Below are 25557 nucleotides of genomic sequence, written 5' to 3' on the forward strand. Positions count from 1 at the left end.
TACCACCGCTGTACCACGAGTCTAAAATAATATCGCTTTTGTATTAGCAAGCAGGGGTGCTACGAAGGGCACTATTTGTATGGCAAGCCTTCTCCATCGTGCGCCATTATCGCGATTTTTTAAGGAAACGTACTGTTATAAAATTTCACCAAAAATACACTCAGAGGTTTGCGCAAGTTCTTCCCGCAAGATGACCTCACCTCTAGAATCTTTATCCTCAAGCGAATTTTATTGGCACGAGAAGAAAAGAATATAGCATCTGAAGAAATAAATGTGAATTCATATGGAAACACCCGCCAATTATGCGTCCTAAATGACGGATGAAAGGCAAAAGTGGTAGTTGAATAACAATTGTCGATTCTTAAGTGCTATGTTAATAAATACTGTGTGCCCGCATGCTAAGTCGCAGAAAATTTATTGACTTCAAGAGCGCGAAAATTGATTAAGTTTGCGACACCGTTTGAGGCAAACTTAATCTCCTTCGTAAATGCTAAGTAACGTAAAAAACGGGGGAGGGAGGCATGAAATTCATTGTAAAATTTTCGAACATGCATTACCCGCCGAGATGCTTATCGACGCCAAATTGTTCGTTTCATTGTTAGAGGCCCCACGTTGCCCTGTTTTCGCAGTTCCTCCGCAGGCCGATGAAGCGTAAACACTTGTGGCGCATTCACGAGGTTGCCGGTTAAGGAAATGACATCGATCTTAAAGCAGCGCACTGCTTGACTCGGAGCACGCGCACGCACTGGACGTGCCTGCCTACACGCGCACAATGGCCGCTGGCCGACCCCGATGACGCGCGTTTTGTTTTGCTCGGCGCTTTGCGCGGCGGCCGCAGCGGGGCGCGCAAGTCGCGCACGCCGCCTTCCCTCTCCTCCACGTACGTTGTTGCCGTGCGCGCCAGACAAAATCAGAGCCGCCAAAAGTGCCAACAGGCTGCCCGGTTGTGATTGTCCTCGCAGAACAGCCTGGAGAAGTGTGCCCCGTTATCTTGCTGCCACAGAACCGGCGCCGGTCGTCTGCAGGCGTGCGTGCGATCCGTGGCCGAAGAACGCCGTGCTCGCGAGTACCACCGAAGCTGCCTCTGGGAGCATCGCAGGGTAGCCCCCGCCCGCGGCATCGGAGGAGGACCGGCGGTGCTGGTGCACCCCCATCGTGGTCGTGCGTGTGTGTGTGCGGACGTCGCCCGTGGGAGCGTTCAGTCGATGATCCCTAGATCGCCCCGTCGCTCCCGGTGCCGTGCGTGCACTTGCCAGCGAACCGCGCCGCTACTCGGAGCAGCAGACGATACCACGCGTGAGTACACACTCCGCCGCCACCTCGGCGACCGGCCGTGTCACGTAGCCAGCCGCCGGATCGCGGCCTTTTTGACGTCCGGCGATGGCGAAAGCGGCCGGCCCACCTAATCGAGCGCGCAATGGGCAACCCCGCGGGAGTCCCCAAGGTCTCACCCTCGCTCACTGCTCTTCAGAGCTTTGGTTGCGGGCTGTGGGATGCAGGGCCGCCCTTTATTCCACCGGCGTGTGTTTTTCCAACGCGCAGATGTTCCCGCGCGCGTGTGTGTGTGCTTGACGCGTGCCTTTTCCACGCAGCTTCCTGAGGACGCCGAGCACGGGTCCGGGGTTCAACGCCTTCCCCGCCGCCTCCTAGTCAGGTGAGGACCCGCTTGCGAGGCTCGGGGGAGGAGGAGGGCCCTGGGCACCTTGCCCGCATTGTGTCCGGTTACAGACGCCCGTTGTCGCAGCACTCGTCTTGTTTTCGTTCCACGATGCCCGACCCCGATCTGTAGCTGTACCGAAAACGGGAGAGGGGAAAAATAAACGTTTATGTAGCATCTGTATCCTGCATTGAGAGCGGTGTGACCCTGCCACGTGGTGCTAGATAACCCGCTCATCGTAATGCGGGCACTTCGACGACGCTCTGCTATTTTTGCTCGTATGCAAACTCTCCTTCTCCAAACATTCCACGCACGTGTTCCCGACGACGGGCGGCTTCAAGGTAACTCGTTTGACATCACTATATGCGAACGACCTCCAAAATACGCTCGTGCCGTACGCTGGAAAAAAAAAAAAAAGAACAAAGTCAACTGGTTTTGCGTGTCTGCGGTCTGATTTTTTTTCCTTGAGCGTGGATTCGTGTTATGCGGCAAAACCAGCCGTCATTTTCTTTCCCGTAAGGAATTTATGACAGTCACATTGGACTGTTACTCTAAAACTGCATTGATGTAAACGCTTTTAAAAAGTCTGCCCCCCCCCCCCCCCCCTCGTTTGACTGAAAGCGAAGATCCGGCGGTTCCTGGCAAGGACTTGGGTGTGTCGCAAAGGCTTGGCTCATTTGTTACTCTGACACCTGATGAATAATACAGTGTGGTTGAGTGCACATTGAAGGGTCGGGAGCCGCTTATGAAGATGATAATGCTGAGCTTAACACTTTTAAGTGGGAATGTGACGTCAGGAAAGCTTTACGCAGACATCGTGCTTTAAGTGAGATTAAGAAGGCAGGGAATTAATTTTAATGGGCTTGCTCCTTTCAGCTTATTCTTTTGAGCGCAGGGCTGTGTGAAACGAAATAAAAAAAGAAGGCACGGCCAGTCACAGTGCGTGACGTGGCTTGAGCATGTAGGACTGAATAGCACATCCCGTTCACGATGACGTCTTGATGCATTTTCCTGGATTTTGCAGTATTTACCATGCATAGTTTTGAGCTAGAATATTAGCTTTTTAGGGTAGGGTGGACGCTAGACTTGAGCTGACGATATGTTGGGGGAGAACGAGACCTCATGTTTGATTTCTGGCACTAGTAGTAGGAGGTAGGGCACTATTTAGACTTTCCTGCAAAAATATGTTGTGCTGCCAGATTCTAAGACATGCTCTTCCACCAAAAAAACTGTTCGGCGGCTAAACACCTTTTGAAAATGCTCTTTAAATGTGTGGAAGTGCATTTGGCAAGCTAGCAAGTCTTGCCTGAACAATTCGGATAATGTAATGCGCATGAGAAAATTGCTAGGGTTGCACCTAGCAGCCGTCGTGTAAGAGATTATGAATTCCTTGATAAATCGCAGTCTGTCGAGTCTATTGTTTTTTTCCGTTTTTTGTTATGTCCTAATTAAAATGCATGAGGCGGGTATAAAGTAGCGCTTTTTAATCAGTATTTCCGGCTATCAAAGTATTGTTTTTCATGTCTGTTTTCGAGTGACAGTGGCTATTGAACACGAATGCGACCAGCGCGCTTGTTGGATTCGGCCAATGGGTCGTCATTAGTCCAGCAGTTTTATGGGACAATTGAACGGCAACTGATGGCGTCTTTGTGCCGTCATAAAGAATACCATTTTTGGTTCAGCTATCATAGATACACATGGCGCATGTCTTTGTTCGAAACTATTTAAATTGAAGGAAAATTCTATGGTGCCTATATTTGACTTTGGAGGCCTGAAACGTTGTTTTGCCTGCCTATTTTAGGCGCCTGAGATGTGTCTTTTTTTTAATGCCTAAAAATGTGGCCTCCAGTCATCAGTGCTGCCCCTCATGGCATGCGGAGCCTGCCTGGTGTTGCTGAATATGCAGGGTTCGAACAGATCCTTGAAAACCCTAGAATTTAGAATTGTCAGTTTGAAGGCCTTTCAAGTCCTGGAATTTTTTAACGGTCCTTGAAACCCATTGATTTTTCACGGTGATAATCAGTAACTTTGCCTTTTACAAGAATTTAAAATGTTTGCATGGCTCTTTGCTTCGTACAAAGACAGGGTTTTGCCACATCCAACGTACGCTAATTGCTTAAAATGTAAGCCTTGTGGGAATATGTTTGACATTTTGTCAGTGGGAGAGTCATGACAGATGAAGACAGGAGGTAGTGAATCCTTAAAAGTACCTGGTGCTGTGCTTGAGTAACCAATCCGCCCATGCCGTCCCAGTGCAGTGCAGTCATTACGTGGAAGGCGACAGATTTTGTGGACGTCAGAGGTAGTAACACCTCCCCCCTACTTAAAAGTTTCTAATGGTCTCTTCAGTAAAATGTCCCCAGATAGCGAAGTGGCGAAGGCCTTCTGTCGTGGACAGAAGCAGTGTGCTAATGCAGCATATAATGTTCTTTGGCCACTTTTTATTCAAGTTGTTTCATCCGCGCAACGAGATACAGAGAAATGCGACTGTTATGACATTGTTCGATGGGTCTTCAAATGATTATTTACATTGAAGCAAGTAGGTATTCCAGAATGTGAAACCTCAGAGAAGGAGCAGCTTGCAGGATCGAGGCAGTTGGAAAGACGTATTGTCGAGGAGTAGAATGGCAACATGAGAAAAATAAAGACGGAACTTGCAGCAACAGTTGCTGATTTAATACTTTCAGCGGATACCTTTGCTGACATAGTAAGATATGCAGGCAACATTACGTACGTTTGAAATCGGTACGATTCAAATCAAATAGCCTGAGAAGAACAGCAAAAAAAGAAAACCCTTTAAGCAGCAATGAAGAAATAAAAAAAAGCTGGGGGAGCTTTCACGAACTCGTTAACACCTACCTAAATTTCGTGCGCTAATGTTCTTAGGTATTGCACAGTAAGCAAATTTTGCGTTGTGTTGAAATAATCTCAGATTATTTCAAGGACCGCATCGCATGTGGTCCTTGGAATTCCTTGAAAACCCTTCTCTTGGAGCCTGTATGAACTCTGCATATGCCTCCTCCAGTATGTGCTGCCACTGGAGATGGGGTGATGTTGATAGCTAGGAAAAAATAAGCTGTTCGAACTTTAAAGGGGTCCTGAAATGCCTTCCGCCGATGCATGGATGTACATGTAACCAAATAAAGCAATGTATTAGCAATCTCCTCCTGCAAGAATTTTGTTAAAGCGATGAGTATTAGCTGAGAAATCGTAAATCAAAAACCGCGCATTATCGTCGCGCCGTATTTCCTCCTCCTTTCAACTGTTTCTTCGCTGTTGGCCTCCCCTCCCATGATGCTCCGCTCCTCAGCGGTGACGAACTTCCGCTATTGCGCTCCCACAGACTGCTGTCTGCTACGGGCCAGCTCTTTCGGCTTTTTCATCTTTGTTGACCCCATGGACACTCCTCTAAAGGCTGGAAAAGTGAACGAAGGACCTGGCCGCATGTGTGCGGCCTGGCCTTGCCCTTTCGCGATGTACGTAGCTGCCGTTGGTATCGGCGGCGAATTCGCAGCCGAGCGGGGAGAATCGTGCGCTCGTTCCCTTTGGTGCACCGCGCACTGTTTATCCAAAAAGCGCGGTCTCAGATGTGGCCCCGCTGGTGCCGGGTGTTATTTTGCGGCGGTTGTAATTCCTACTACCGGCGGCATGTGAAAAAGGACATTTTAAACCGACACAGAACCCGTGCACAAAACGCGCCGGCTTGGATCGCTTTATCAGCGGCGATGAACGGGAAGGCGCAGAGCAAACCAACGCCGCACTCGATCAGCGAGAACCCGTGTTCTGACAAGCTGCACCCATGTGTTGCATTCAAAACTGACGGGAAAGCGTACGTTTGCACTTGTTTGGATAGTCGTAAAATGTCCAAACACTCCGGCACTCCGATAGCAGATGAGCCGGTGAGACATTTCGGAAAACTTTTGACAGATGGCGCCGTATGCATTAGTGTGTCGCTACGCAAAACTGATTAGACGCTCTACCGCTCTACTAAAACTCCCCTCGCAGTGTTTACGTAGCGGGATGCAAAAATTTAGCGTTTAGCGTATGCAAAGGCCACAAACGCTGTACTAAAACTCTATTAGCAGCAAAATACGGTGCGTATGTGAGGCCGCTTGCGTTTACAAAGCTGCACGCCGAGCGCGTACGTTTCAAACCTAGTGACATCGTTTATACACTGGCAAGCACAGTGTAACGTAGTCGGATATCAACCGTATGCTCAGGCGATAAGCAAGAGCTTGTTTTATGTGATTGCGCATAAAGGCCCGTTCGCACTTGCGACGAAAGCGAGTGAAAGCGGCAGGAATTCCTGTCGCTTTGTCGCGCGACGATCGTTTTTGTCGAATGGTCGGGACAAATTTTCGTCGCGCGACAGAATTTCCGTCGCATTCGCTCGCTTTCGTCGCAAGCGGGAATGGAAAGTTCTGCCGCTGCCGTCTGCGCCGCAGCTCGGAGGTAACCGCGCGATCTGCTCGGGCCGAACGAACGCGCACACTCCCGCACGGCAGCGCCCCAAGCTGCAGCCGGCCGCGTACATCGCTCCCGACGCCCGCCTGGAGCCCGCCCTCGGCACACTAGCCAGTATATTTCAGGCACTATAATGGAGGACATATTTTTTGCTTCCGATTAACCTAGTTCTTTGCCCCTGTGTTTTTAAATACGTGAAGTGGTTAGCACGTCGTCCTCACGCAGCTCTGTATCGTCGTAGCATCGCTGATTGTCCGAACGAAGCTTGCAGCTAAGCCAGTGCAGTGACCGAAGCTGTGTGTGTGTGTGCATCGCCTCCTGTGTGTTGTGGACGCGTTCGTTTCGCGGTGAAATGCGACATTGTACTTCTGCGGGTGGATAGTGCTTCCCATGGTCTGGATTATCTTTCTCGAACGACGTACGACTCAACCTCGCATGGGGTATGTGTAGTGTGCCTGGCTAAAAGCCTTCTCGCTTGCGCGCCAGAGTTGTGACTTGCTGTTCGTACACGCAAACCGGGTGTGAGGTGAGTGCCGAATTTACGACGGGCAGGAGGAGGCTACCCATCGTCTGTCAATCGCGGTTCAGACTTGCAACGCATGTTGTGACGTTGCGTTCGTTCGAAACGCATCTCTGGATTGTTTTGAAGTTGAATAAAATGTACGCGTCAAACCCTGGCATTCGGCTCAGGGCGTTCTCTGCGATTGCACCAAATAAGTGTCACGGGGCTTTCTTTATGGTACGTACTCATGTAACATAAAATCCATGTCGTGCTATGGCCGTGTTGCATTCAATACAAACGGTTAAGCGTTTGTTTACACTTGTTTCGTTTGTCGTAAAATGTCCAACACTCCGGCACTCCGCTGGCAGATCAGCGGGCGAGCCGATGCTGAGCAGACGACTCATCTCTTTGCCGGAAGTGCGTGAAAAAGCCGCCCAATAGCAGGATGTCTAGCTCATGACGAACATATGGGAATCGATGATGTAGACATGTGAAGATGGCGGCGTCGAAAAACACGAAGGGAAGGGTGAGAAAAAAGCGACAAACTTTGCAACAAAAGTGTGAGCTTTCCGCTGCGCGTAAAAGAGTAATACTTGGCACAGATGATGTTGACGACCCTATCTAACGATTGCGCTAGTTCATTTAGTGTGCTCAAAATGCCTTTCAGGGCCCCTTTAAAGCAGCCTCGGGTTATTTTTATGATGGATGAACGACATAGAACTGCACGATATTCCAGAGTGGGTGCTTGATTGGCCTGAAACAAGAACTTGCTGTAAGCAGACGTCCACCTGCGTTGACCTCTCTCCCGTCCGAAGCAAAGTCGTGGAGTGGTTCTTTTGCTTATGTTGGTGATTTCTTAACTGACAGAATTTCAAAACGCCGAGGCTACTGTATATAAAAAGCTTACTGTCGAAACTACAAAATTTTTCTTGTGAGAGCTGTGGCAATGCGTTTGCTGTACGACATGTGGCGTGGTGAGATGATTAAGTCATTACGAAATTCTTCAGGAGGAGACAAGAAAAAAAAAAATACTTCCCTCAAGGGCAAACGGCCAGGAGTGAGCAGCTGCTTGGCCGCTAGTGTGCAGAAATGCGATGCTTTCCAAGAGATATGAAGACTGCTTGTGACAGTCCTGCTGCTTGCTTGGTGTTTTACTTTGGGTGGTCTGCTGTACGCAGACGTAAGGCGGTTTCTGGCCAAAGGGGCAGGCAGGTAGCACTCTGTCTGACAAATTTATTTCCAATTTAGCCTCCTCGTTCTACATGGAAAATGTGAACTGACTCAAGTGACAAGAGTAGCCAGACGCTGTTAGAATTCTTTTCTAGAGCATACGTTCCATGTCAAATTGCATAAGCACAGCTTGGAAATGTGAATTGGAAGCTTTCATGCTGTCGTTTTTTATTATTATTATTGTCGTTGTAGCAGAAGCCAGTGAAGTGGCATTTTCGAACAAAGCTCCTCTTGTTTAGCAGCATTGTAAAAGCAAAAAAAGAAAGCTTCGCTTCATAAATACTTTCAGGACTCTGCTATGACATCGTTTGTTTTTCGGTCGTTGCACTTTGCGAGTAACTTCAGTGCTATCTATCCCTGCGTGTGCCGGAAGGCAGAATAAACGAGCCCATCAGCATTGCTTCTTTTGAGTAGCCCTTTCAGGTTTGCTGTGCCACTTCAGAAGGTTGTCTCGCTGCATATTGGCGCTGCAACAAACGCCGCAGGCCAGATATCCCGGCGCGAGAGATATCCCCGTCTGCCCATGCATACAGAGCGGGCATCACGCAAGGTCTCTGCTCTTCAGCAGGAAGCGTTGACCTCTGCGGAAGGGAGGTGGGGGGGGGGGGGAGCGGAGAGCACGCAGGCGCGAAATACCCCTATCTCATGCAACAGAGGCATTAGTGGAGATAGGCCCCGTCTGTTGCCCCCAAGGTAAACGGGGCACTGCGGGGCCTTATCGTCTGTGACACACTTGTGGTGGCGGCGGATGGACGTCACGTAGCAGCGGCCTTTGTGCGGAAGCAGTCGGCATGCACAGCGCCCTTTGTGTGCTCAGTTCGATGCGGTAGCAGATCACCCCGCGTCAAGGAACTCTGCGAGGGATGCCTGTGTTGTGTAGTGCATGGCTCCACTAAAAATGTATGGCTGCTGTGGGCACTTTTAACAAATTGCTAAAATGTGCCAAGGCCTTGAATTGTGCATAGTGTACCTTCTGTATGGCACTTTTCTGTTATACTTGTCATTACGGAGGAAATTTTCTGTTCAGATCGTTAATCGAATGATTTCCCGATTTTAGCAGGGAAGCAGTCGTCATTGTTAATGTTGACTTGGTTTTTGCAAACCTGCGTTGTAGAAGAGACTGCCCTGTGCTTTTTTGACTCTCTATTTTTCTTCGTGTCATCTTGGTGTGCATTTTAATCCAGAGAGAGTTCAGTAGGCCGCCTTTATTTTGAGTCATCAGTGCCACACTCGTGACATCCAGCGAATGCGGGTTGGCAAAATGCGAGCCTTGCGACTTGCAGTGTGGGCCTCTCTCGGGCTCAGTTTTATACAGTTTTGTGCCATGCACCTTACAACTGGCCGGTGCAACACTAGAATGCGCAGCTGAAAGACAAGGTGCAGGAGGAGTGCGTGACAAGGCTTCTGTTGTTTCGCTCTAAGGTGTTGTGCAGCGTATGACATGTCGGTCGTTTTCCCCTTCGTGCAGGCTCACCATGACATCCGTGAGGGGGCAGGTTGTCCAACTGTACAAAAACGTGAGTGCCCTCCTTTTTTTACACTGTCTTCCACACTTTGTAAATGCCCTTTAGCTGCCTTTTGTTTTTAGTGTGAAATCATTCGACAGCTCGTTAAGTGAAAAAGCTGATATGTGCATTGGCTTCTTGTCTGCCATTGGCTGCAACACATCACGGGGCTCGTCAAAGTAAAAATAAGCAGATCTCGGAAATAAAATCAGCACAGGCGCTGCATCACAAAAAGGTACGAAGGAGTATGAATGGGACGGGTATGTGGTAGCCTCGCCCGGTGGCGTAGCAGACGCCATCAAGGCAGTGTGCTCAGCGCGGTGCACTGCCGATGCTGCGGCCGCTTCTGCTGCATGGTGAGGACCACAGCACCAGTGTTCCCGTTCAGTGCCACATCATCCCCAGAGCGTTCAGTGCTTGCATGGAGTGGCTGTACTTGTGTTCCCTTCTAACTGTACGTGGGGCGATGGCATAAACGTTCACCTGTGCCGTTTTTGTGAAGTCCTCTGTGCATGTCTGTGTGTGCTGTCTGCTCAGTTTGGCTGGTTCTGTCTGATTGTTGACGTGGAGCTTGCTTATTTCCCAATGTGTCATGTAAGCTTGCCGTTGCCACCAGTGCTAGCAACAGTTGGGTGTCCTGTCCTGCAGCCTTTGGGCTGTGATTGAGCATCGGAAACCTTGTGCAGGGAACCCTAGTTTTGAGCACATTTGGCTTGTCCCTCTATGCGTGCACATTTTTATTTAGTTATGTGCATATACTGCAGGCAGCACTGCTCCTTAGCAGGAGAGGGGCTGTTGTAGTTGTCTTGGTAGCAATTTTTCAAAACAGTCAACATTGGTGCAATGAGAAATACATTCAGGTAGCGCGTTCCATTCTTCAGTTGTGCAGAAGAAATATGACATTTGAAAACGCTCACTTCAGCTAAAGTAGGGGCGTAGAACTTTAGAGCCATTTAATCTGGGCGGCGTGGGATGCGTGTGAATATCTCTCTACATAGATCAGTTTGACTGTTATACAGAAGGAACAAAAATTTTAGTCCTGCTCCCACTCGGAGCTAAAATGGCTTTGGAGAGATCTGGCACTCGCACCTCATCATGGCTCCACTTGTGTGCTCGATGGGAGAGTGTTCGTTGAGTTCCCTGTCCTTTCACCGCCTCAATAATGTAGCACATAGGACAGTGGTAGTTGAAGAGGTGAGACAGCTGCGCATATTGCGCAGATTTGATACAAATTTGTTTTCCTGCGCCAGGCTGCTCCAAAAGCTTGAAAATTGCGCCAAACTGCTCCCAAACAGTCTGAGAGCCAAGGAATTAAATGCTCCCGTCAGTTTCAGTGGGGAAAAATGCTTACTGACAGCATAATTTTCCAACACCACCAAGGTGATGCTGTTTGTAAAGGTTTAATTGATTGATTATTCCATGAAAAGCCCGCATAAAATTGTCCCCGAGATAGTTTTTTTCGAAAGTCACAATGTCGGGTTCCACATGTTATGTTCCGTGCGGTTTTAAAATTTTCCCATTGAAAGGCACTGCAAAGTCCTGTAGAAATAATACTTTTGAGTACTGAGGCGTCAAACCGCTTGTGCAAGTTGATGAAAAAAAAAAAAAAAAACGGGAATTTGTGGAGCGCTGTATCTCCGGAACGACACTACTGGGCGCCGCCATCTTTGTGTGAAGATAAGAAAACATGGCCGCCGGGTGAAGCAGTTCCTTGTGGTTCAGGCAGAGCGCTGTTCGTTGATTTCTACCTTGGTTTTAGTTATGGGAGCGGCTAGGTTTACATTTAGTCGTTTGATCTGTTGCGGGACTCGAAATACGGGAGTTCATCAAAAACAACATGGCGCCTGCGAATTCGCCGTGTTTCGGCCTTGAGTGTGAGGCCAGTGCGTGCTTAAAGTGAACTTTCGCACTCATTTACGGTGTTATAAAACACTGAGGTATTGCTGCCTTTCACAGCGAACTTGCGAGCGACGGGAATGGGACGATCGACGCTGCAGAAGGGGCGGCCCGATAGCGGGATGGGATGTTATTGCACGCTAGTAATAATGGTTCATCTATCTGAAGTGAAATTTAATGCCAAGAGGGAGCTGGATAAACATACCAACGTTACTCAGATTGTGATCTTAGTGAACGTGCACCTTGGGGATTGAAATGGAGGGCTGGTAAGGTGCGACGACTGTCACCTCACTTTGCGCAACTTTTCCCGTGGCTCTACAGTTGTGCGTAAAGATGAGTCTAGGATTACAAAAATAACAATTTCAGCATTCACATGATAATAAAAATGCCTTATGATTGCTTAGTTTGTCAATTCGATATTTTCAACAGAACTCGACGCTATCTATGCATAGAGCCTAAGAATTAAAAAAAATGGATATAATAGTATATTAAAAAGGTAGTGCAGTTTATAGTAAAAAGGTAGTGCAGTTCGCACCTTGTGAGACTGGTAGAAAAAACAATTTATTGAATGGCTGTTTCAGTGTTATGTAAATTCAAAACCGACTAAAAAGTGCACTTTTCGCCCGTGAGTTGCCAGAAATCCTCCTAATAAATGTAATAAATGTAGTTTTTCTGCTCCAAATTGACATTTCGCTGCTCCAAAATCGAGATTTCGCTGCTCCAAAAACTGCTCCCAAATCTGATTCAGCTGTCTCACCCCTGTAGTTCCTATCTTCCACTGACACAAGCAGTGACAGTGTGTCGTGGCATTGTTATTGAGCACGTGTACTAATCCGCAGTGCAGATGGATAGCAGAGTAACTGACCTCTATCATTGTGCCTTAAACAACTGTGGAGGCAAGTGTTGGCTGTCAGTTTGTCGTCCTCAATCTACGCAGCAGTTCTGTGGCAATAACTGCTGCTTTTCCGATGCAATGTGGATGAGGGGGCGCTCATCGTGAGGGCAAGAATGACTGGTTTCTATTAACTTGTTCAGCACAGCTTGCACGTGGACATTTCGTACAACACATTTTTTTGCGGACAGTGGAGCTCTCCTGGGTGTACATGGATGTGCACGCAAGTGCACACACAATTGACTGTAATAGTAAAAAAAAAAAAAGGAATTTAAGGATAATGCCTTTGTTTCGCTGCAACCCCCAAATATTTGCGCCCTTCACAGGTTTTATAGGGTAAAAAAATCCTCGAAATGTATGTGAAGTTGGTGGTTATAATGAAGTTTAAAAGGGAGTACGAGTTCCATTTGTTGTAACTGTCACTGCTTGGCAACCATTGTCTCCGTGTAGTTCAAATACTGCAGGGGGAAGCTATGTTGCTGTACCCTCTGCTTCAGTTGCTATAATGAGGTTTACCTCCTGTTGAATTTAAAAAGTGGCAGAATGTTTTTGCCATTGTCGCTTCTTGCCATATGACGCACAAACTTGAGAATGCATTCAGAAATATTTCACTAGGGGAAGAGTTTTTTAAAAATTTGGGTATCTTAAGGATTTCAAATCAGTTGTCCCAAGGTGTCTTGAAGGTGCCCAGTGTCATTGTCTTTTTTTTTTGACAGTGGAGCTGTCGTCAACCATTTTCTTGGCAAGAGCACGTGCTCAATCAGTGCGCACTTTTTCCAGCTTCAGTCACAAAGATTTCGTGGAGCACAAATTGCAGGATCTTTTGGCGGCTTTTGTCCTTCCAGATTTATTGTTGCTCGGGTGGAGAAAAAGTGTTGTGCTGCTGTGATTACGACTGAGAGCCCTTGTCAGATTCACTGCTCTTTTCTGGATGATTCTGGGGCAAATCGTCGTCATAAAGGCCGCCGTTATTATTATCACTATTCAAAACAACCCTAGTCGATTGCCGACACATGATGCCTGAAACTCGTATACACTATTTTTGTGCTCGTAACCAGTAGGGTAAAGAAAAAAGTCTTGCCAAGAGCCAAAGAGAAACAAGTGCTACCTGTTGACGGTATGCTGTTGTGCGCAGCTACAAACAGGCAACACTGACGAGCAGCTTTTCAAGCAGTTAAGATTTGCTGCCCAGTGACTGGTGCTTTGCCAGTGAATGGGTTAATAATAGTTGGCACTGTTCGCCATTGAGCAGGGTTTGTGTACCAAGCCACATGAAAGCTCTCACTAGGAATTGGATTTTTTGGAATTTCTTTCAAGAATTTGGTAGGGATTTTTTTTACGATATATTTTTTTGGTTCTGCCGTTTCAGTCTGAAAAATTCTCACGCGCGGTGCTTTGTGGCAGCAACTGGCACACAAGGATGAAGCTAAATTTCCATAAACATTGTCAAGAAAATGATTTTCTCTTAAGGCTCGCTAGGCCACATGAACACAGGGGTCCTTGGGTCATTGTTTCCTGTTTTTTGTCGACGTCTCAGAAAAGTTTCCCCGTGTTAGTTCCAGCCACTAGGAAAAAGAGAAAACAAACAAGAACAACCTCAGCGCAGCACCTGCGAGACATGGCCACGAACAATGGCCAGGAAACAAAACTGCTCAGCACGGTTAGGGCACGTGTGTTGCAATTTTTAAATTTTGCTTCCGGTCCATTGTCCTCGTTTATTGCTCTAGAATGGAAAGCACAGGTGGGGCTGGGCGGCTTAGTCCTGATAACTGATCAGGATGGTCACAGAGGCAATGTGCACGACAGTTTGCAACGGCTGCATTGCGTGCACCGCTTAGGGCAGGTGTGTCGGCCTGCGTTCGTCTGCTGTGACGAGCTGTAACCAGTTTTTAACTTCAGCACATAGCGCGAAATGAATTCTGAAGAAGTTGAAGTACATCCAAGCATTTCTCTTTTTTTTCTCTCTCTCTCTCTCTCTCTCTTTTTCTCTGTCCCTTCCGTGTGCACAGTTCAAAGATGAAAAACCAACCAGCCGAACAGCATGCTCTATTCTTATTTGTTGTGAATGCAGAAGCATTCATGTCTAGTTCAGCGGTGCTGAGTGCTGCTTTCTTCTACCCACCGCGGTGGTTTAGTGGCAAAGGTATTCTGCTGCTGGTATCAAGGACGCGGGTTCGATTCCCGGCCATGGCAGCTGCATTTCTTATGGAGGTTAAGCGTAAAAACGCATGCGTGCTCGACATTTCAGCTCACATTATAAAGATCCCGAGGTGGTAAAAATTAATCCAGAGCCCTCCACTACGAAACCTGTGTAGTTTTAGCATGTTAAGCCATCAATAAATCCAAGCTACTTTGTTCTTGCGATGTGCGAGTTTTGCTGCAGGGCATGTTTTTGAGTTCTCTAATTGAATTGGAGCAGGTTACTTTTCGGAGGATCTATGTTAGCATGTCGGCTGTACACCGTAATCATTCCGGCGGCATTGCTTTGCATTCAATTGCGTTTGTTCTGTAGCAGTGTTTTTTGCAATGTTTATTGTGCGATTCGAGCCAGCAATATCTTTTTTGATGTCCACAGTGTCTACCGTAAAAACCCGCGTATAATACGAACCCGCGTATAATACGAGGTGTAATTCGGGGACATCAAAATCAGAAAAAAAGTTTTCATCCGCATATAATGCGAGGTAAAGAGCACATAAAACATTTATTTGCACTGCAGTTACCGTTCAGTCTTTGTCAGTTTTCGCTGGCACCGTCTCCCGACGTCCGTTTAGTCATGCATCGTCAGGGTCGCTGCCGCTGTCTGCTGAAGTCGCCTTGTCGGAAATGTCTTCCCACAGAAAGTGGTCCTCAGTGCTATCAAGGGCGTTCGAGATGCCGCATTTCTTAAAAGAGCGACTGACGAGCTCCTCTGGAATGCTGGCCCGCATCCGCGATCCAGCCACAAAGCACCGCTGGAGAAACCCGCGTCAGCCATTCGGTAGCTGTCACTTACGGGTATGCTGACCTCATCCACTCTTGGTAGCAGAACCCGATGCAGTCTTTGAGAGGCTTGTTGATGCAAATGTCTAGCGGTTGCAGCTGCTGGGATGTCATTCCTCCTGGCATGACAATGGGTTCGGTGTGGGGTTCGTGCAACAACTTCTTCACGGAATCGGCCAGGTGGCAGCGAAAGGCGTCCAACACGAGCACTGACGGGAATCCCCAACAGTGCTCCAGGCCGCCGACACCACACAAACTCTATCCAGTCAAGCACCAGTTGCTTTCTCCACCCACGAATGCTGCCTTCGGTAACGCCGAATTGCCGTCCTGCAGCGCAATTTCTGATGGTCTCGGCACATAAAATAACTTTTCTTTTAATTGCAGCTGAATACTGTTTTAGTGCACCCGACATCTTGATAGACTAGCGGTGAACAAGCTGAGATCCTTCGCGTAGTCAAAACAATCAAAATGGCGCCGGCTGAGAGAAGCAGCAGCCAGCTAATGCCACAGCAAGATGGCGCTCCCTCCGCTGAAACCGAAAGTGCAAATTTTCGGGGGAAAACTTTGGGATCCACATATAATACGAGGCACAAATTTAACAGAGTAAAATTTGGAAAAAAACCTCGTATTATACGCGGGTTTTTACGGTAATCACAGCTTCCTGGATCGCCGGAGACTTGCCTAGCAGAATTTGATGCACACGCTATGGAACTAATCTCGGCCAATCCATCTTAGTGAGTGCCCTGTAACGCACCAACGCAATGCAGGCGATGAGTCGCGCCGTAGTGGAGGGCTCCGGATTAATTTTGACCACCTGTGGATTTAACGTGCACCGAAATCTCGTACACGTGCGTTTTTGCTCTTCGCTTCTATCAGAAAAGCGTCCGCCACGGCCGGGAATCGAACCCGCGTTCTTGTACTCGGCAGCACAAGTGCCCTGTCACTCCTATGCTCGGCGTTAACCTGTGGCTCCCCAAATGTTCGGTCCGACTGCATGCCAAACAGCGTCAAACCCGTTGTATGTGGAGCTGCACGTATTGGTTGTGAGCTTTCTCCAAGTTGAAGGCCAGAACGGGCTCACTAGGTCCACCCTTCGTCAGTTAATGTCAAGGTGCTGTCGGGGGTTCATGCTTGACTCACCCTTTGAAGGCCCTGGGTTTCATTCCCACCTATTGTTCTATTTTTTTTTTCCACTCTATTACTGTACTACAGTGTACTGAAACTAAAGGTGTGTTAATCGGTGAAAAATCAATGGAGTGCGCAGGTCCCTTTTGTGATGAAAAGAAAAATGTATGGAGCACAGGCGTTCCCCAGAGAGCTCCTGCTGCAGCCAGCGCCACCTAAAAGGTTTTATACTGAACTAAACAGTAACTTACGGTGTTTTATCAAACATTATGCTATAAGATTGAAAAATATGACTAGTTGATGCAATAAATAAAGATGCATTTATCAAACAAAACTTGTGAAGTCATCTGGCAAGCAACGGCCACCAGGGGCATACAACAGGAGTTCCTCAAGAGAAACTTTCATCGCGAAAGGGACCCCCCGATGAGCCCACATTGACGCACCTCTCCGTTCTAGTACACCATAACTGTACTTCTGCCATTTCAGTGTCTGCCATTTCAGGGCTCTATTTGCTGCTACAGACGCGGGACAGTCACTTTTCTGCCCCATGAGCCATTCAGTGCTTTCACAATAGTATTGGCATTTGTGGGCACTTCGCAACATTCAGCATGCTTCAAACTCGGTAGTGCTCATATGATCTGTGCCTGGAATGGTTTGCTGCGTGCTTTGTTTGTTTGTTTGAGGTGTGCTTAGGAAGGCAGCAGGCATCATGTTTCATGAATCCAGCAGCTCAGTGTGACTTGCATTGCGCTAGCAGCTGGTGGGGTGTAGTTCAACCTCGCGCACTTCTGACCATCAGTGTTGCGGGTTTCAGTTGTGGTGTGTTTGAAGTTTCACAATTCCCACATTACTGTAAGCTCACTGCATACTTCCAGACTTCTGTCTAGGTCTGCTAGTCCTGGGGCGGTATTCTCGAGTTTTGTCCCTTTTCCGTCCCTTTCAAACATGTCCCTTTTGGCGAGCCCTGATTGGCTAAAAGCAAACAACCGGAAGTGACGTAACGCAAGCGCAACAAACCTACTGCCTACGCCTACTGCTTAACCGGAAGTACGTCACGATGAAAGGGACACAAAAGGGACGTTTTCAAAAGCGACAGTTACAAGAATACCGCCCCTGGTCTCCTGCAGTTTTAACTGTTTTCAAGTTATTTCTGCTGGCTCAGTGGCACACGCATTTTGTGCGAGAACTGAACCGGAACTGAATTTGGCAGTGACGTGAGTGGGCTGGCCGCTGAGCTTGTGGGTGGAACATCGTACAGTAAAGCCCGCTTATGTCGAACAGCGCGAGGATTGTAAAATAGTTCGATATAGCAAGAATTCGATATAGAAAGTGAAGCAAAAAAACTTACGTGAGAGCAATCCTGCCGACGGAGTCACGAGCTAATGCTGATACGACATTTTCTCGGAAAGAAAACAATCATTTATCGGGGCGGAAGAACTGCGTGAGTGTAGCCGCCTGCTTCTTGGAGCGCAACGAGTTGTTGGAGACCGCTTGTCCAACGGTATCTAAACAGTCGACAAGCACAACACCGCTGCCCTTAATGGCACTGCAGCATCGCCATAGCAGGGCCACGGCAGCGACGGCTTCGCTCGTGATCGGAAGTGGTACGAAGACCTCGGCGTCTTCGAGAGAGCGGAGACAAGCATGGATACAAGCGAATAACGGCGAACCCAGCGAATCGAGTATGTGAGCCCAGTGAGTGGCGCGCACTTGAAGATCCGTGACACCGCAGCCCGCAGCGCCCAATGCGGCGCTTTCGGTGCCAACGGCATGCATTCGTGTGGCTGGTTCAGAGTTACTGGATAAATATATTGAGTAACTCTGTAGCTGGTCCACTCTGCCACGGCTGGTTTGGACGCGCTCGAGCTCGCGCGGAAGTCACAAGTGACATTCGCGCCACTGCTGCGTGCCGATATATTGCGGGAAAGCCTTCCGCATGCCTGAGGAGAGCGAAAAATCTGGACAGGGAGAGTTCGATATATCCATTATGAGCAATATCGCATTCGATATAAAAAGTTTAAAATGCATGTAATTTTTATCAGAATTATACGAGGGTTCGATACAGGCAATAATTCGATATATCTGTGTTCGATATAAGCGGGCTTTACTGTACATGGATTTGTTAGATAGCAAGCCGAGACTGAATAAACCGAGAAGAGCACGCAGGGGGTGCTTACCCGACGCAGCAGCAGCAGTGTAGCACTCTCCCATTCCTTCGGATGAGTGCCTATCATTGTGGCAGCCTTGTGCTTGTGCATTGCAGGGCGTACTGAGCACAGTACACATACACTTGTGTGCTGTGAATATGCGCTCTTGGACACAAGTGAAGCAGATGAGAGGAGATACTGCTGCTGGGGAATGAATGTCCACATAAGCTAGATTCCAAAGATAAATGTGCTGCTTTGCAGGGTGCATGCAAGTCTTTGAAAACCCTTGAAATTGAAAATTGAGTTTTCAAGGGCCTTGAAAGCCTAGAATTATTTCCTCCTCCTTGAAAACGCTTGATCTCTTTGGGCAACAAAGAGGAGACCCGATTATGTGACCAGGTTTTTGTGGCTTCTATCAGTGTGGCCGTGCACACTCCCCATCCAAAACATGCTTTTTACAATTTAAAGCCAGCGTGGGGCTGCAGTAGTGCTGCTTTATACAGCTTTTGCAGGTTAAAGTGACCTTGGGAACATTGGTGTGCTGCTTTACACATTGGCTCGTACGAGGCAGAAATGAGCAGAGGTGGCCCCTTCCAACCTTCTGTACTGCTTTCTGCATTGCCTCATCCTGTTATTCATTTTAGATATCTCTTCATATCTTCCTGTTGCTGTGCCCTGCAATAGCTATGCCCCACACTACGTTTCGAAAAGTAATGGTGCTGACACTCCGGGGTGAAATAAAAATGAGTGCAGATAAGCAGAACTCTGAATGTGAGACACAGTGCATTTGGCTCCTAAGCTTTACTTGAATATTTTATTTTGATGGGTGCGAATGAACACCCTAATGAACACAGAAATTTGGGGGATGAGAGAATGACAGGGGGTATTAAGTTGTGTTTCTCACTATCTGAGACTGCGTATTAAGAGCACTTGAAGAACTCGAAAAAGTTCACGATGGCAAGGCTCTTGTAAAGCTCCCTCAGTACTACTGTGGGCAGGAGCAAACTTGTCCGCTTCCAAAGGGTGGAGCCGTTTCAAAGAGATTTCTTCGGGTCATTTTTCTGAGATGTAAAGGAGCAAACGTTTAGCATGTGAAAATAGTTACGAAATGTTAGTACACGTGCTCCCCTGCACCCTTGAAAATGCCTTGGCAGGGCCTTGAAAGTCTTTGATACAAACCCTGCTTTGGTAATAGTGCAGTTTAAATAGTCAGTAGTGCTGTAAATATGCAACTTGGTTGCGGGAAATAACATGTCTTCCACCCGTACAGCCAAAAACTAATTAGTCCAGCGCTGCTAATTGTCATAACTGTGCATTTGTGGTTGACAGCGTTGGCCTAAGGCCATTTTTTTGACACGAATATTGCGAGGCATTGATGCAGGCATCGCTGCGAGACATTGGGGTCGTTCTTTGAAGCAGGGCTGTTCATTTTGGTCGTACCGGTACCAGCCTGACGTCGTCTGCTTGTGTGGCAACACCATCAGGTGGCAGAGCAATGCGTCTCCCAGCTTGGCTGCCCTGTTGCTGGGCTGCTGCACCTGCTTTGTGGATGCCCGTTCGCGCTGTTTTGAGGGCGCAATTTTCAAGCACCTTTTCCTGGCTTAACGCAACGTCCATGTCACCCGCAACGGTGCAGCTGAATGCAGAGCACAGCAGAGGGTAAAAGTGCGGCGACGAAAGCAAGGGAAGAGGCGGCAAGCAGCTTGAGTTCAGGAAGGGACAGAAGCATGTAAAGCCAGTTTTTATTTAACAAACCCATGCATGTGGATCTGAGAAGCACGCCCATCAAATGTCATACATCCAGCACTGTCTAGCATTCTCTGAAACCAAGTGGGAACACTTGCTCATAGCAAGCAGTGGCACAACTAATTACATCAAAATGTGTCACATCTCGGAACAGACTGCCGAGACCACTAAGTTCCCTTTTACGGGCACTCGCTCATAGCGGATCCGAATGAGTCGCCCGCAGCACCCAGCACACTCACGTGTGTGTTCTAGACAAGCGAGGCAGTTGCTCTGACGGAGTACATTAACTCCCTGTTGAAAACAACAATAGGCGGCCTGGTGAATGCATCCCTAATCAGTTTCTGTAATCTGGTGTAATGTGGCTATTCTGCCGGCAGCCGGCAGATTAGCCTGGGAGAAAAGTTCCCGGCAGTTCCTTCCCATTGGCTGGCCCAGACCACGTGATTATTCTGCCGGCACATTTCCGCGGGGGCTATTTCGCCGGCTGCCGGCACATTTTCACAGTTGCTATTTTGCCGGCAGCCTGCACATTAGCCCGGTAGAAAAGTTGCCTAGAATTCCCCGGCAATGCTGCCCCTGGGCGCCAATGCTGCGGCAGAAGGAGATGTCAACTTTAACGTTGGAGTTTTCGAGCTTTGCCTAGCTTGAGGAGAAAAGATTGATTGGTACTGTTCAGTGAATTCCGTCAGGTGATAGATACAAGTCGGCAAGATTGCGGCGGGCACGTCGAACTTTGACTCAGCCCGCCGCGAACCTTGACACTTTGATTACAGACAGTGAATGTTCCTTGGTGTTGAATTTCGAGCAAAGTCGTACTATAAAGAAATGATCAGCCAGAAAATCAAGATTGCATGGCTAGAATTCACCACTGTTTATTTCAATGCTATGAAATAAATTTTAAACACAAACTTCAGTAAAAACAATATTTCCGCATGGAATTATGCAAAGCAGGCAGACATCCAAAAAACATCTAATTCTGTGTTCATATACCAAACACAATCAGACAGATTAAAAACAGCAACTTATGCACAATCACTACACTGCCAAACGTTAGCTCCCGGCTAATTGCTGATACGCGCACACGACAAGTGGTATTACAACAAGCACAAATCAAAGTGTCAAAGTTCACGTCGGGCTAATTCAAAGTTCAACATGCCCGCCGCAATCTTGCCGACTCGTATCTATAACCTGACGTAATTCACTGAACAGTGCCAATCAATCTTTTCTCCTCAAGCTAGGCAAAGCTCGAAAACTTGTCTCCAACATTAAAGTTGACATCTCCTTCTGCCGCAGCATTGGCGCCCAGGGGCAGAATTCCCCGGCAACTTTTCTCCCGGGCTAGTGTGCCGGCTGCTGGCAAAATAGCAACTGTGAAGATGTGCTGGCAGCTGGCAAAATAGCCCTCGCGGAAATGTGCCGGCAGAATAATCACGTGGTCTGGGCCAGCCAATGGGAAGGAACTGCCGGCAACTATTCTCCCAGGCTAATCTGCCGGTTGCCGGCAAAATAGCCACTGCCATTTATTTATAAACACCTTCTCTTGTTTGGTGGCCTTTGTGCCAAATATAAAACTGGTGCACTCGAACACAAGGAAAACATGGACGGCAGTGGGAGGATGCGTGACTAACTAGATAATGTGTTTTTTCTGCAAGTGATCGTGTTATTTTTTTTCGCATTTCTGCCCTGTCTAGCATTCCGACCGTCTCATTTTTTCATCATGAACAGTATCTACCTATGTAACTGAGGAGACTATAGTGAGAGCATGAGGCCAGTAGAGAGGAATATTAAATGGCAGAAGAGTGAGGAGGAAAGGAAAGGGGAAACTTAGGGAAACTGGCACACTCCTCCTGAATTGCACCATCACAGAGCCAACTGCTTGACATGCGCAGTTAGTATGGTTGTGAGGAGAGCACGTGCTGCTGAAGGAGCAAGTGTAGCAAACTTTCGTTGCTGTAGTAATGAAAAGTGGCTCATATGTTTCCGCGGTGGTATGTTAGCACGTGAACGCTCGAGGATTGGTTGCTTGGGATGTGGGGTAATTCATCGGTTCAGTAGGATGTTTTTCCTGATGAAACTGGTAAGTCCATGTTTCAGCACACACGATGATGTCAGAAGAATTCTTATTTGAACTTCCTGCATTGAATCTGATCAACCGGTCTTTGCACAGTTTAGCACAAACGGGCCCTTGCTTATCCATCAAAGTGTGAGGCACTTGCAGGGATGGAACTTTGTGTCCTTGCCATTGTTTGTGCAAGACTTTTGAAAGTTCCGGCTGTCGAATGTGCAAGACTGTCCCAGCACTACTCAACTGTTCTGGCGCACAGTTTTTACAACTGCAGCGATGTTCCGTTCACTCGCTGTGGCTTCTTCTCTTCCATGTTTCAATCAAGTTTAGCCCCTTTTAAGTTCATCCAACCAGCGTAAAGTTGTTGTGCGGGAAGGCCCAGAGTCTCCAAGTTTCTACTAACAATTTCAAAAGGGTTTTTGCTCTAGTTGCTTTCGAAATCATTAAAAAAATCATAGCACAACAGTTCTGTCTTTCCAGCTCCATGGCAGATGGTGAATGAGTATTGAGTGGGTCATAACAATTGTGCCTTCTCACAACGTGGGCGTGTTGAGACTTGTCCAAGGTGCAGAGGAAAGGCTACCCTGACCGAATGTGTTTCTTGGAGATGTAACTCTCCATTGCAGCGTAATTTGTCTCAAAGCCCCACTGTAGCCACAGTTAATCAGCAAAGCTGTGCTCTTTCTGAGTGGCTGTAAATGTCGTTGCTTGCTATGGTTGAATGCCTGCTGTAGTGCAATGTTGGCTGATGTTGCAGGAAGTTGCTGAAGTGCACATGCACTCACTGGGTGATAATAAGAGACCCCCCCCTTCCCGAGATGTCAAAATGTTTGTGAAGGCAATTAGTGCTACAAGTCAGTTTGGCGTTGACTCGTGAGATCAAGCTTTCAAGCCTTCAGCAATGAACGTACTGTTCAGAAGATTTGCGCAGTCCATTACTTGACATGAATTTCGATGCTAGCATACTTGCACATTCCTGCTGGAAACTGGTGAGGGGCTTTGATTTAGAAGTGGGTGCAACAGTCTGGCGGGGCTCCTTTTACCAGTTGGGTGTCGTAACAGTGCAAGCTAGCCAGAAACACGAAGCTGTGTCACCTAGGAGGGATCTGCTGGCCTGATTTTGTTGTGCGAAGGGAGGAATGAACCCAACCTGACCTGTCTTGTTCTTGTGTTGCAGCTGCTGCACCTAGGCCGGGACTACCCCAAGGGCTACGACTACTTCCGAAGCCGGCTCAAGGCAGCCTTCCTCAAGAATCGTGACGTCAAGGACCCCGAGCAGCTGACCATGCTGCTTGCCCGCGGCCAGTACATCATCAAGGAGCTCGAGGCCCTGTACATGCTCAAGAAGTACCGCACGCTGAAGAAGCGCTACTACACTGACCACTGACGGGGACGACGGCACCCCCAAAGGGACGCCTTCTCCCCCCTCCTTTTCACCACCTCGCCCACCAAGGGGGATGACTTGACACTGGTCGCTCGGGGCAGCTGTCTGGGCAGGCTTCACCCTTGCTATCACTGTGGCCACCCTTCGTCCAGCGGGATGCTTCACTAGCAATGGCCAAAATAAATGTGAGCTTCTAGACTGCCGCACTCCTGCTTCTCCAGCCCCTTTGCACTCTTGCGTGCCTGCTGGACTGCAACTGTCCGCTTCGTCTGTGCCAAGACGAGCGGCTGGATTGTGGAGCCTCCGATTCGGGAGGGCCAGGCAGCGTTTCACTTTGCTACACTACCTGTCTGGTTGCCTGGGAAATAGAACTCTTGTGGTTGCCATCCCGGGTGCGAATTTCTCTGCGATGGAATAAAGGTGTACGAGCGGCATTGTACGAATGAGAGCAATTGGTGATATTGAGCGGCTGCGTCCTGAACTTTGGGTGCTTATCACAGGACACGTTTGCATACTCGGAAGAACATGGCGGCGTGCTTCTGTGCATTGCCTCGTTGCAGGTTCCAAGCAGTCATGGGCATGTCACCAATAAAAAGTAAGTGTTACATTTACTCGAGCCAAAAAAAGTAACTGTGTTACAGTTACAGCTGCAGAATTTTTAAAAGTAACTTGTTACAGTTACCATGAAAAAGTAATGTCATTACTTTTCCATTACTGGATGAAACTAAGTAACAGATAACAAACCAAATGGTAGAGTTTATTTAGTATAGACGTGTGGGTAGCAAAAAATGCACGCAGTAAAACTCGGATAGGGGGCGCACTCAATCCCAACACCAACAACCGTCGCGTACGCATCATTTTGTTTTGCAAAACTTACTGTAACTTAAGATGACTTGTGTTTCAATGCTGGCATCGGAGAGCTTCCCTCTTTTCAGAGTTTAATTTTGAGTTTCTTTCTTTTCTTGTTTCTGATCGCTCAAGGCAAAGGCATAGTATTAGACACCACCTCTAAGACCAACCTCTGGACTCAGTCTTCTGCACACGAAATAATCCAGCCTCTTAGCGATCACCTCTCCTAAATTGTGAGGGGCGCCATTTTTAGAGAAGTAAATGACGGAGAGAAAAAAAGTCTGAAAAAGTAGAAAGTGTGGACTGTACATCAGTTTTGAATGAGTCTTGATATTGGATAGTTTCCTCTAAAAAAGGAAGTAACTAACGGTATTTTCTGCTACAGTTAATTTGTGAAAAGTAAGTGTTACAGTTACAAGTTACTCAAACCGAAAAGTAATTACAGTTGAACACGCATATATCGAACACGGATATATCGAATTATTGTCTATATCGAACAGTGCAAACATCCCCTTGAAAATCCCATGCAAAAGTATAGGACTGTTGTATGCGTATATCGAACTCCTGATCATGGGCAAATTCGATATATCGAATTCCGCGCCGAAGGTGCCCCTGAAAGTTTGCTTCCTCTGATGGGGTGGAGTTCATGATAATGTTGACTCATCGCAGGAGCTGCCTGGCTTGGTGAGACAGAGGCGGCGTCCGCGGCATTATGTCGCTTCGATGGCCTTCAACAGCTGTATTTTACGCTAGCACGAGGGGCAGCTCCATGATAGCTAGAACGCCGATAGTGGTTGGGGCGAAAGGACATAAAGGAGCAAAAGAAATTGACCGGAGGCACTCTTTTTCTGTGTTTGAGCTGTTTGGTGGCTCGTGTAGGGGGACCGATGCGGCTTTGTATGTTTGCTTTGTCAAGGCATCCATTTCGGAGCAACGAAGGCGGGAATTCGTCGGGTGCAGGCTGCTGAAAAGATGTTGGTTGATAAGGCGTCCGGAATTCCTCGCAGTAGTTTTGATGGCGATGCACGCATCAACATTGACGTAAAGGCGAATGCAGCACAACCCGCCCCGGCTATTCCGGAGCGTGTCGGGTGCAAAGCGACTTCGTTGCACGCC

The 25557-nt window shown here is 47.9% G+C and overlaps 1 protein-coding gene across 1 annotated transcript; it reads left to right on the forward strand.

Annotated features, from left to right (window-relative positions):
* Window positions 1-1393: 1393 nt before the first annotated feature.
* Osi (electron transfer flavoprotein regulatory factor orsai) lies at window positions 1394-24044 on the forward strand. The gene is made up of 4 exons (XM_077705062.1): window positions 1394-1444; window positions 1593-1654; window positions 9322-9370; window positions 23386-24044. Exons 1-4 carry the CDS (start codon window positions 1418-1420, stop codon window positions 23593-23595), a joined length of 348 nt encoding a protein of 115 aa, XP_077561188.1. The 5' UTR covers window positions 1394-1417; the 3' UTR covers window positions 23596-24044.
* Window positions 24045-25557: the final 1513 nt, after the last annotated feature.

Source organism: Haemaphysalis longicornis, unplaced genomic scaffold (assembly GCF_048455015.1).
Source record: "Haemaphysalis longicornis isolate Haplotype H1 unplaced genomic scaffold, Haemaphysalis longicornis Haplotype H1 scaffold_3, whole genome shotgun sequence".
In the NCBI taxonomy this organism is placed as follows: domain Eukaryota; kingdom Metazoa; phylum Arthropoda; class Arachnida; order Ixodida; family Ixodidae; genus Haemaphysalis; species Haemaphysalis longicornis.